Consider the following 12,482-nt stretch of genomic DNA (forward strand, 5'->3'; position numbering starts at 1 on the left):
CACTTCTCTGCCTGAGGAGCACAAGGCTTGACTGTTTCCCTTGACCGCTCACGGACCATAACACAATAAAATATGTAAACTAGCAGCACGACGATAACCGCTATAATAAACCAGGTAATGTGGCATGCTGAAATGCCCATGTTTGGGTGCCTGGTGTGTCCTCCGTGTCTTGCTGTCCTAGAGAGGGATGCTAGGGAGGTGTGGGTGCGCTGCCTTATAAGGTCTGCAGCGTGTGTCCAGCCAAGCTTACCGTTTACACCAAAATCATGGTGACACGTCACAAGGTGCTGTGTTGTAGTGACTTTAATGTATCTAATATGCTATTTCAGTCATTAATATAGAGTTGTGTATGCGGTACAGTGTAAATATAGGCTAGAGATTCCATAAAGTCATATTTTTGAAAACAGACCAAGATCAAAACAAGTTGTTTGGAATCTGCAACAAATGTAGCATCTTCTTCTAGTTTTTCTTTTTGCATATGTTGACTTTTCATCTCTCTCTCTCTCTCTCTCTCTCCCTTTTCAAAGCCTTCTCAAACAGACATCACCAATCAAACAAGAAGAAAGCCATTCAATGTCCATCTCTGCTCCTCCACAAAACTGTTGTTATAGTTAGATGGCATCATTTTAAGTTTGAAATATGTTGTTTTTATTTATTTAGCAACACTCTTACAGATTAGGGTACTAGAATCTTGCATTACAAGCATAAAACAACCTGGCAGCCTAGTGTAGCCTACTATGGCATAAATGCTTTCTACTCACTTTCCTTCTTTCCCGGTGATGTATTTGTCCTGCTTTTTGTTTAAATGTCTATAACGACTTGCTTTTTGTTTGAATGCTTTTAATTTGTCCTGCCTTTTGTTTTAAATGTCTATAATGTCTTGCTTTTTTGTTTTAATGCTTTTAATGGCTCATGTAAAGCACCTTGAATTGCCCTGTGGCTGAAATGTGCTATATAAATAAACTTGCCTTGCCTTGCCTTGATGTGGGGATGGATCGGCGCTTGCGCGGTGCGGTAGTCCAGTCCAGGGAGAGGATGCACAGGTGCAGCTGTGGATGAAGTCTCTTGGGAGAAGATGCACAGGTGCAGCTGTGGATGAAAGTCTCTCTTCTCCTCCTGCAGCATCCCGCGCGGGTATTTAAACTGGCTCGCGCACGTCTGGGAGGAGCTGCGCGCGCGGGCCCGCCTCGTTTCCTTGGTGACCAACACTGACAACAGCGCGCGGATGCTTCAGTACTTCTCAACGGCTCGAACGGGAAGTCCTCTTTTCTTCATACAGCTTAATATAAATATCTCTTTCCTTCATACAGCTTAATATAAATATCTCTTTGCTTCATACAGCTTAATATAAATATATCTTTTCTTCATACAGCTTAATATAAATATCTCTTTTCTCCATACAGTGTTAGGGTTTGAGGCAGGACCCAAAAGCAGACGGCAGGCAAGCAGCTCAGGTTCAAAAATAAGGGTTTTAATTTCCAAATAATACAGGGAGGAAACGCAGGGGAAACACGCACTAACATTGACAATGAACCGACAGAACAAAGGAAACAGGAGGGCATATATACTCAGGGAGAACAATCAAGGAACAATGTACAGGTGTGCAACAAGACATAACGAGACACAGGTGCAGACAATCACCCAGACAAGGACATGGAGGGATTCCAACAAGACACCAACACAAGGACACAGGAACAAGGACACAATGGAAGGGAACGGGGAACGAGGCTGGGACAGGGAAAGGGACCGGGCAGAAGCAGAGGGGGGAACTAAAGGGCCAGGAGAGGAGGGACTTGAGTGACGTGAGACTAGTGAGGGGACAGGTGTCTAGAGCTGGGGCTGGGAGGACACAAACCAACATGGAAGACAAGACAACGAACACAAGACCAAACACACGGAGGTAGAACAAAACCAAGTGACAAAGTGTACAATAGTCTCTGGGGGTAGTGCAGGGGCAGTCACTGGGAGAGAGGTGCTCAGGGTCCAGGAAGGTCCAGGGGGCACAGGAGCTCAGGGTCAGGAATCCAGGCCAGGATCAGGGGGTGAGCAGGGCGAACCAGGGGTCCGGGGCAGGGGCGAGGGTCTGGACCAGGAGCAAGCAGAGTGGACCAGGGGTCCGGGGCGAACCAGGGGTCCGGGGCGAATCGGGGGTCCAGGGCGAATCGGGGGTCCGGGGCAGGGGCGAGGGTCTGGACCAGGAGCAAGCAGAGTGGACCAGGGGTCCGGGGCGAACCAGGGGTCCGGGGCGAATCGGGGGTCCGGGGCAAATCGGGGGTCCGGGGCAGAAACGGGGGTCCAGACAGGGAGCAGGGGGTGAGCCGGGGCTGACCCGGCCCGAACCATAACAGTACCCCCCCCTCAAAGGCCGAATCCCAGACGGCCCAAAAACCCCAACCAGGGAGGGCGGAGGGGGCCCGGAGGAGGGAAACGGACAGCACCGGGAGCCTCGGGCGGACGGCCTGGGAACTGGCCAGGGACAGTGCAGAACTCCTCCGGCGGATGGCCAGAGGGCTGACCAGGGACAGAGCAGAACGTCCCAGGCAGGCGACCAGAGAGCAAAACGGCAGGGCAGGGCAGGTCCGGAGGACGACCAGGAGGCCCGGCCGAACGGCGGAAGCATCTGGGAAGCAGAGCTGGCCTCCAGAGGCGACGGCAGGACCGCTCAGGGGACCGACGGCGCAGGCAGGATCGCCCAAGGGACCGACGGCGCAGGAGACCGCACAGGGGGCCGACGGCGCAGGAGAGACCGCTCAGGGGGCCGACGGCGCAGGAGAGACCGCTCAGGGGGCCGACGGCGCAGGAGAGACCGCTCAGGGGGCCGACGGCGCAGGAGAGACCGCTCAGGGGGCCGACGGCGCAGGCAGGAACGCTCAGGGGGCCGACGGCGCAGGAGAGCCCGCTCAGGGGGCCGACGGCGCAGGCAGGAACGCTCAGGGGGCCGACGGCGCAGGAGAGACCGCTCAGGGGGCCGACGGCGCAGGAGAGACCGCTCAGGGGGCCGACGGCGCAGGAGAGACCGCTCAGGGGGCCGACGGCGCAGGCAGGAACGCTCAGGGGGCCGACGGCGCAGGAGAGCCCGCTCAGGGGGCCGACGGCGCAGGCAGGAACGCTCAGGGGGCCGACGGCGCAGGAGAGACCGCTCAGGGGGCCGACGGCACAGACGGACCCACCAAGGCGGCTGGCGACGTAGACGGAACCCCCGAGGCCGGCGAAACCGCTCAGGTGGTCTGCCATGAAGCAGGAGGGCAAGAAGAGCGGTGTCTGGGGGAACAGAGCTGGAAGATCGCCAGAGGACCAGCCCTGGGGCTGGGGTGGCCACAGGGCCTGGCGTGGCAGCTGAGCCAGGGGTATCTTGGAGATCAGAGATCGGGGCACTGGGGAGCGAAGACGCCGGGGCACTGGGGAGCGAAGACGCCGGGGCGCAGGAGCGGAGGCAACGGCTGCCACGGGAACGCCACCGCCTCTTGGATGCCCTCTTAGGACACCGGGGGGCATCAAGAAGAACCTGGGGTCCGAGAGACGCTGCCATCTCCTTGCCCTCAGACCAGTCCAACACCGGATCAATGTACTCAGTGCGGTCAAAGTAGTAGTCGATCTCAGTGAGGTAATCAGGCTTGTAATCAGGCTGCAGTCTGGCAGATGCCAAGGCGATGGCGGAGGTCAACCGCTTTGTAGTCCCGGCTAAAGAGTCTGCTAAGAAAGGCCTGCTAGAGATCTCCTGGAGAGCCAACTCATAAAACCTCTTTTCATCAGTCAGGCGAAAGGCATAACCAGCCGCCTCCACAAAGCGCCAAACATTAGATGGTACCTGTCTTAAATCGTCCGCTGGGTCCATAATTGGTCGGTTCATTCTGTTAGGGTTTGAGGCAGGACCCAAAAGCAGACGGCAGGCAAGCAGCTCAGTTTCAAAATATGGGTTTTAATTTCCAAATAATACCGGGAGGAAACGCAGGAGAAACACGCACTAACATTGACAATGAACCGACAGAACAAAGGAAACAGGAGGGCATATATACTCAGGGAGAACAATCAAGGAACAATGTACAGGTGTGCAACAAGACATAACGAGACACAGGTGCAGACAATCACCCAGACAAGGACATGGAGGGATTCCAACAAGACACCAACACAAGGACACAGGAACAAGGACACAATGGAAGGGAACGGGGAACGAGGCTGGGACAGGGAAAGGGACCGGGCAGAAGCAGAGGGGGGAACTAAAGGGCCAGGAGAGGAGGGACTTGAGTGACGTGAGACTAGTGAGGGGACAGGTGTCTAGAGCTGGGGCTGGGAGGACACAAACCAACATGGAAGACAAGACAACGAACACAAGACCAAACACACGGAGGTAGAACAAAACCAAGTGACAAAGTGTACAATAGTCTCTGGGGGTAGTGCAGGGGCAGTCACTGGGAGAGAGGTGCTCAGGGTCCAGGAAGGTCCAGGGGGCACAGGAGCTCAGGGTCAGGAATCCAGGCCAGGATCAGGGGGTGAGCAGGGCGAACCAGGGGTCCGGGGCAGGGGCGAGGGTCTGGACCAGGAGCAAGCAGAGTGGACCAGGGGTCCGGGGCGAACCAGGGGTCCGGGGCGAATCGGGGGTCCGGGGAGAATCGGGGGTCCGGGGCAGAAACGGGGGTCCAGACAGGGAGCAGGGGGTGAGCCGGGGCTGACCCGGCCCGAACCATAACATACAGCTTAATATAAATATCTCTTTTCTTCATACAGCTTAATATAAATATCTATTTTCTTCATACAGCTTAATATAAATATCTCTTTTCTTCATACAGCTTAATATAAATATCTCTTTTCTTCATACAGCTTAATACAAATATCTCTTTTCTTCATACAGCTTAATATAAATATCTCTTTCCTTCATACAGCTTAATATAAATATCTCTTTTCTTCATACAGCTTAATATAAATATCTCTTTTCTTCATACAGCTTAATATAAATATATCTTTTCGTCATACAGCTTAATATAAATATCTCTTTTCTTCATACAGCTTAATATAAATATCTCTTTTCTTCATACAGCTTAATATAAATATCTCTTTTCTTCATACAGCTTAATACAAACACATTGGACGGAGTGTCTGGCGGTTGGATGGAGTTTGACAACGACGACATTGTGTTTGAAGGCTCGTCGCCGGAGGATGTGTCTCACGCCAAGCTGCTGTGGACCTCCCTGTGCCTGCTGCCGCCGCTGGAGTCCCGCTTGGTGTCGTCAGATATCCGCCAGAGGCTGCCTGTGGCCCGGGCACGACACGGCAGCAGTGCGGCCCCTTCCGCTGGGGCCCCTGAGCTGCTGCGATATTCTCCCAAACCCCAGCAGGTAGAAGAGGAGAAACGGCGGTTCCTGAGCATGGCCCAAACGAGAGAGGGGATCATGGCTCTGCTGAGGACACAGAGAGAGCACAGGATACAGAAGGAGAGGGTCTCCCGTCCCCACAAACCCAAGCTGAGGGACAGCTGGGAGAGGGACAGACGGCTGGACAGACAGGCTCCCAACCCCTCAGAGGACCTGCAGATGGACATTAAGGAGGTCAAGCAGCTTCAATAGCCTGAATATCTGCATTAAAAACACATTCTGAATGCAACCCTGTTTTCCTTTGACCTGAATAAAACAGGCTATCTTGTAGCCTAACCAGAAAACTCTTAGGCTAAGTTACTTTTTTGGAGCTGACCTTAGGCTACCATACACAGGCAGGCTGTAGGCTAGTCCATCCATAGGCTATAATATGAAACATTATAGGCATATATATAAAAATACAATAATAAAATAACAAAATGTGTAAAGCCCCTTTTCTACTGGACAAAAACCACCAACATGCGCTAATGTCTGGCTTTGGTCTTTAATGTGAAAGGTTACATTTTGTCACTTAGTCCTCCTGGGACCAATGACTCTGCAGGTGTATTTATTGACTCCAGCTCCCGGCAGTGATGGAAACATGACATCCGGTAGACACACTAATTCTCGCCCCTTTTCCGGTCCGATGATAGCGTGCGTTTGCCTCAGAGTATGGCCTCTTCTCAGAGTATGGCCTCTTCTGAAATATGAAGTTTAATATTCACTTTTGTAGAGATTCTGTTATCACTGGAATGAGCTTTTCAGGAACTGATATTGTGTTTAAGGTCGTATTGTGTTTTCACGCTGCCCTGACGTGATAAAAATGACCAGTATTGAAATCATTGAAATCCATTAAACTATGGATGAGGCTTTCAAAGATGGTGACCCATTCATTCCAATGGTCACCCAGTGCATGCGCCAAAAAAGCTTCTGTGACTCCTTCCAGTCTGTAATGGCTGTCTAACCCAAATCAAAGCATTGGTCTTGTTGCAACGTTCATAAGTGGTTTGTGTGTCTCCCCCCCCTCTTCACCGATAAGACTGCTCTGGACTGGTCGTTGTTTACGGTCTTGCAGCCAAGCCTACGCCGATAGCCTTGGCACCCAGGTCTCTCTCTAACCACAACAATTGCTGTTTTTCCACAGAATGTACCAGCCCTAAGTATATCATCTTAGTCTATGGAAGGGAGACACCGTTTCTTACAGAAAACTCCGGCCGACAAAAAATTAAAATAATAAAAATAATTTCCTATCTCTTCAGGAAAGTGTGTGTAGCCTCCTGTGTCACCTGCTGTACATATGTGTATGGAGAGAATTTGTAGATTTAGGTGTCACCAATCTGGAGAACCAGAATCGGATACATTATGCAGCTGGGATACCAGATTCAGAGGCATTATTCAGCTGGTCAGTCTAGCAGCTAAGTGCTGAGGCAGAATGAGGTATGGTATGGTATGGTATGGTATGGTATGGTATGGTATGGTATGTCACTCAACCTGTTGACTGGAGGTGCTGGTATGCCACTGAACCTGACTTCCTGACAGGCACTGGTGACGCTTGACAATGTACCTAGACGTTACGGCAAATGTGGAAACATCTCTGGAGGGAGGAACCCCGTCTCTGGATCTCTGGAGGGAGGAACCCCAGTCTCTGGAGCTCTGGAGGGAGGAACCCCAGTATCTGGAGCTCTGGAGGGAGGAACCCCAGTCTCTGGAGCTCTGGAGGGAGGAACCCCAGTCTCTGGATCTCTGGAGGGAGGAACCCCAGTCTCTGGAGCTCTGGAGGGAGGAACCCCAGTCTCTGGAGCTCTGGAGGGAGGAACCCCAGTCTCTGGAGCTCTGGAGGGAGGAACCCCAGTCTCTGGAGCTCTGGAGGGAGGAACCTCATATAGGGGTTCAACTGGGTTGAGATCTGGTGACTGCGAAGGCCATAGTGTTTGATTCACATCATTCTCATGCTCATTAAACTGTTCAGTGACCAGTGTCACCCTGGGAGAGACCAGGATAGAAATGTTTCATCATAGAAGGTGATCCCTCAGAATAACTTTGTATTGATTTGTAGTGACCCTTCGCTCTAAGGGGAAAAGTGGACCCAGTAGAGCCACCGGACCCAGTAGAGCCACAGGACCCCCATCCCATAATATCCCTCTCTAAGCAACCATACCATAATATCCCTCTCTAAGCAACCATACCATAATATCCCTCTCGAAGCAACCATACCATAATATCCCTCTCGAAGCAACCATACCATAATATCCCTCTCGAAGCAACCATACCATAATATCCCTCTCGAAGCAACCATACCATAATATCCCTCTCGAAGCAGTTGTCCACAGACTGTTATTTCTGGCACAATCTGATCATGTCCTGAATTTTCAGAGTCACATGATGAAGAGTTGCTGCTCTGTGTGATGTGTCCAATAGAGGATGTTTGCACTTTGAGCCAAATTATTCCACCTGCTGTTTACTGAGTGGAAGAAACTCAACCATGCAAGCCACAGATCACCATGAGGCAGTAGTTGCATTAAGAATATGAATTTTATTAAAATACTATAGGCTTAATGACAGCAGTCATCAGAAAAAAGACGGAATGGCTCTCGTGGCACCAGTAATGTAGCCAACTTGAGCCACTCAGAATTGATCTAACGTTGCGAAATGATCCTGGGTCCAGACATTCAGGTCCACCCACTCCATCGAGGTTGACTGATTCTTAAAGATCTCAACGGAGTGTAACAAGCTGACATTCTGTCTGACACAATTCCCGTCTGTCCGTCTCTCCGAGTGACCAAAGGGATCTGTAGCCTACGCTGTTCCTGAAAGAAAGCAATGACTCAACCTGCCATTTGAGAGAGGGCCAGTCTGCTACAGTAGCCTACAGTGATTTGAGATTTGTAGCCTACTAAAATGATCGCTATAAAGCGTAGTGCACTTTGATAGACTGCATTGAGTGATTTTATAACAGTGGTAGCAGCATTCACATGTTATTAACTATATATACACATTGAGGTTAGAAACCTCTTTTGAGAGCTGACCTGCCCTGGCCCAGCGCTCAGCAGGATGTCCAAGAGTAGGCTATAATCATATATCAAATAACATGTACTTGACTTAGTTAGGCCTACAGTACTTACTTATTTACTTACTTACTCACTAAAATAACGTCTCTATAATCAAGAACCAGCATGACTGGACCATTTGTTTTCTGCTATAACCCAGGGCCCATTTTGACATTAACGTGCAGCTGAAGAATGTAAAGGCAGACTAGACTGTACAAGGCAGACAGCCTAGCCTACTTCTAATGTCTCATGGTTTGTCTTCGTAAGTAGACTAATATTTAAAAAACTATCTGTAAAGAGCTGGGGCCTCATTTATCAAAGAGCGTGTAAATTCAGGTGTAAAAGAGGGCGTACCTCAATGATAAATGAGGCCCCTGGAACCCTCTGACAGTTTACATAACAACAAAATACTCTAAAGACCGATGTTTTAGAAAGAAGATGCACTTGTGAGTTCTGGCAAGTAGTAGTACATTGGCTCTTCCTACGTTAAATGCAATTATTGTTAGTCGCTTTGGATAAAAGCGTCTGCTAAATGACTGTAATGTAATGTAATGTCATGTCATTTTCATGCACAGCTGTGTCGGTCCCGCAGCCGGGCCCAGTAGCGCCCCCTGTCTGTAACCTTGTCTACCGTGACGCTCACACACACACACACACACACACACACACACACACACACACACACACACACACACACACACACACACACACACACACACACACGGGGGTTATGAAAGCACAGCTCGCCGGAGCACCGCGACCAAATTATCTCCAAACAACTTCAACTGCAGCGAATGGGTCTTGACAAGTTCTGCAGTGTGGACGGTTCCGACCCATTTTGGGTGAGTTTCGCTGGAGCCACCTTTTGAACAAGCAAGCTTTATCCAGTTGTTGTCATTAGCAAGCGGCTTTTGCTCGCAGCGGATTTCTGCCTGTGTTAGCATGGAGCTAGCAGCTAGTTATGGTGCGTTCGTTTATAACTGGGAGGTGGCAAATTGCGACTTGCTACTAGGAATTATTAAATAAAACGCTGCATGAACTCGCACTTCCTCGTCGCAAATTCGGATATGTTTCTCAGCCCCCAGTTGCTCGAATGCACTAGATATAACTAGGTAACTGTGATATAATGGTATATAGATATAACTAGGTAACTGTGATATAATGGTATATAGATATAACTAGGTAACTGATATAATGGTATATAGATATAACTAGGTAACTGTGATATAATGGTATATAGATATAACTAGGTAACTGTGATATAATGGTATATAGATATAACTAGGTAACTGTGATATAATGGTATATAGATATAACTAGGTAACTGTGATATAATGGTATATAGATATAACTAGGTAACTGATATAATGGTATATAGATATAACTAGGTAACTGTGATATAATGGTATATAGATATAACTAGGTAACTGATATAATGATATATAGATATAACTAGGTAACTGTGATATAATGGTATATAGATATAACTAGGTAACTGTGATATAATGGTATATAGATATAACTAGGTAACTGTGATATAATGCTATAGCTCGAATGCACACAGGTCGGATGTAGGTATTTTCCCACTTGCGACTTGCCACCTCCGACCACAAACGAACGTACCCTAACCTTGTTCCCAACTGGGTTGCGAATAGTTGAATAGCAGGCTAGCTCGTTGTTATGCCGGTTGCCAGAGGGCTGGAGAAGGTATATTCTGGAAAACTGTACACAATAATGTGAGAAATGTGGGTTGGAATAACAAACTGTTAAAATACCCTTCATTTTTTGTGTGATTTGCAAACTACATCAAGGAATTGAACGTTATAGCAAATACACTTGAATGCTGCCCTAGACAATGCTAGCGAGATGGATGCACTAGAGCTAACGTGCTAGCTGGAGCTAGCCAACCGTCCACTGCCCAGCAAACACACAACGTCAGGGAGACGTTCAGACGTCTTAATAACGTCCGTTGGTCCAGAACCCCGTTTGTTCGTCTGCTGGACCCCTCAATATTCACACGTCTGGCTTGGACCCCTCTAAGACGTCTGTGGACGTGCAAAACAGGTCCAATATCTGAACGTCTAAGAAAACTTTCATTCTGGCTCCTAATTGGATGTCTTTGGACGTCCGAAAAAGACAAAAAAGACATCTAAAAGACGTCTTTTAGACGTGTCTTTGCTCAGTGGGTGCTTGGTTGCGAGTTGAGTGAACCTGTGGTCTCCAAACGTAGAGCAATAATGTGGCTGTTAGTTGTATTTTTCAAGCTGCAGTGACAAATTTGGCATTTGTGGTTCAGTATGAACATATTTGAACACTCCCACTGTCTTTTTTGTCTTTTTCGGACGTCCAAAGACATCCAATTAGGAGCCAGAATGAAAGTTTATTTTAGACGTTCAGATATTGGACCTGTTCTGCACGTCCACAGGCGTCTTAGAGGGGTCCAAGCCAGACGTTTGAATATTGAGGGGTCCAGCAGACGTACAAATGGGGTTCTGGACCGACGGACGTTATTAAGACATGATCTGAACGTCTCCCTGACCTGCTTTTGCCGAGGACACCCTGCTGCTGTTATTGTTGTTTGTTCCAAGATCCAGATATCATTGGGTATTGCAACCATAAAGGAATGAAGGAAGGAAGGAAGTAGGCAGCCATAAAGGAATGAAGGAAGGAAGGAAGTAGGCAGCCATAAGGCTAAAACGCGTGTATGGAAGTGAAACCCCACTGAATAGTGCAAACAACAAATACTCAACATCGAAATAAATGCATACTATCATAGTATCGCTGTAACTATGGCATTTCCATGTCTCTGTGCAGCAACATGCAGTAACAGCCACGGTGGAATCACAGAATCAAGTGTGTGATTTTAAGCATCCATTCACTGCACGCTTTATTTTCTTTGTTGGGATTTGGTCCGTTGATCCAAAGAACCCTCTCCGGGTTTGAGAGGGCCTCGTCAAGTGTAGAGCAGACATCTCCAGCACTTCCAGCTCAGCTGCTCCTTCTCCTGACTGGATGGGACGAGCGAGAACTTTGGACTTGTCTACGACAGTAGATTGAGTCGACTACACCTGTCCTGAAACATGCATAAAAGGACACAGTACATACATGTTACAGTATGAACCAGCTGACGTACAGTAGGACCCAGTCTGTGTTTTGCATAGCACTACTAGCTAGGCTTATGGAGTTTCAGAGAAGGATATTCAACAGGAAGTAAATTCCGTCTGCCGTGCCAGTGGCGTGACTGGCACCACACACCCACACTGGCTCCCACTCCCTTTGTTACGAGGAATTTTTATGTGGCTTTAATTAGAAACTTAACTCCCCGTGCACTGACATGCAGAATAGAAGCACTGACATGCAGAATAGAAGCACTGACACGCAGAATAGAAGCCACGCTTCTGCTCGGAAAGTAGACACAGACGAACAGCACTCCCTCCTGGCCAGGGATCAAATGTACGCTGTAGTCCAGCCTAAAGGAATGTCTGTGACCTGTGACCCTTGACTCCCTCCCAGGATTGGAACCGTACGTGGCACACGCCCAACCCAGACGTGACCCGCTGCTTCCAGAACACGGTGCTGGTGGGGCTGCCCTGCCTCTACCTCTGGGTGTGCGCCCCCTTCTACTTCCTGTACCTCAAAAACCACGACAGAGGATACATATGCATGACCCATCTCAACAGAGCCAAGACCGTGAGTCCCGCACACACACGCACACACACACACACACACACACACACACACACACTGCACAGTAAGAGTCTGTCTGTCTGTCTGTCTGTCCTCTTGATGGGTATGTCTGTATGTCTGTCTGTCTGTGTGAGGATGCTACTTTAAAAGTAAAGTGTCTGTTGACTCCAGACGACGGTGAGTCAGAAACCAGACGGTTTATTATAGCAGCGCTAAGAGGCTAATTCTGGTCACTTGGCTGCATTCCATTTGCCTAGAGGTTCCTTTTATTATCGCTAAACGACAAAGTGCTGCTTCCTCATCCTGTGATAAGATAAAACTTTATATATCTGTCTTTGGTCTCACGTCAGCGCAGAATAGGAAAAGACACAAAGGCATATTCACTCACCGCGCAGCGATA

The 12,482-nt window shown here is 48.8% G+C and overlaps 2 protein-coding genes across 2 annotated transcripts in view; both read left to right on the forward strand.

The window, feature by feature from the left end:
* Positions 1-5,105: 5,105 nt before the first annotated feature.
* hoatz (HOATZ cilia and flagella associated protein) lies at positions 5,106-5,561 on the forward strand (the record flags this gene model as incomplete). Its single annotated transcript, XM_084461022.1, has 1 exon — positions 5,106-5,561. One exon carries the CDS (start codon positions 5,106-5,108, stop codon positions 5,559-5,561), a length of 456 nt encoding a protein of 151 aa, XP_084317148.1.
* A 3,555-nt stretch (positions 5,562-9,116) lies between these two features.
* Positions 9,117-12,482, forward strand: part of abcc1 (ATP binding cassette subfamily C member 1 (ABCC1 blood group)) — a gene marked incomplete at its 3' end in the record, with an annotated part of 34,055 nt that continues 30,689 nt past the window's right edge. Inside the window, exons 1-2 of the mRNA XM_084461023.1 lie at positions 9,117-9,237; positions 11,909-12,085. Coding sequence (XP_084317149.1) covers positions 9,190-9,237; positions 11,909-12,085 — 225 coding nt within the window. The 5' untranslated portion in view covers positions 9,117-9,189. The remainder of the gene's footprint in view (positions 9,238-11,908; positions 12,086-12,482) is intronic.

This window comes from Borostomias antarcticus (assembly GCF_949987555.1).
Source record: "Borostomias antarcticus genome assembly, chromosome: 35".
Taxonomy (NCBI): domain Eukaryota; kingdom Metazoa; phylum Chordata; class Actinopteri; order Stomiiformes; family Stomiidae; genus Borostomias; species Borostomias antarcticus.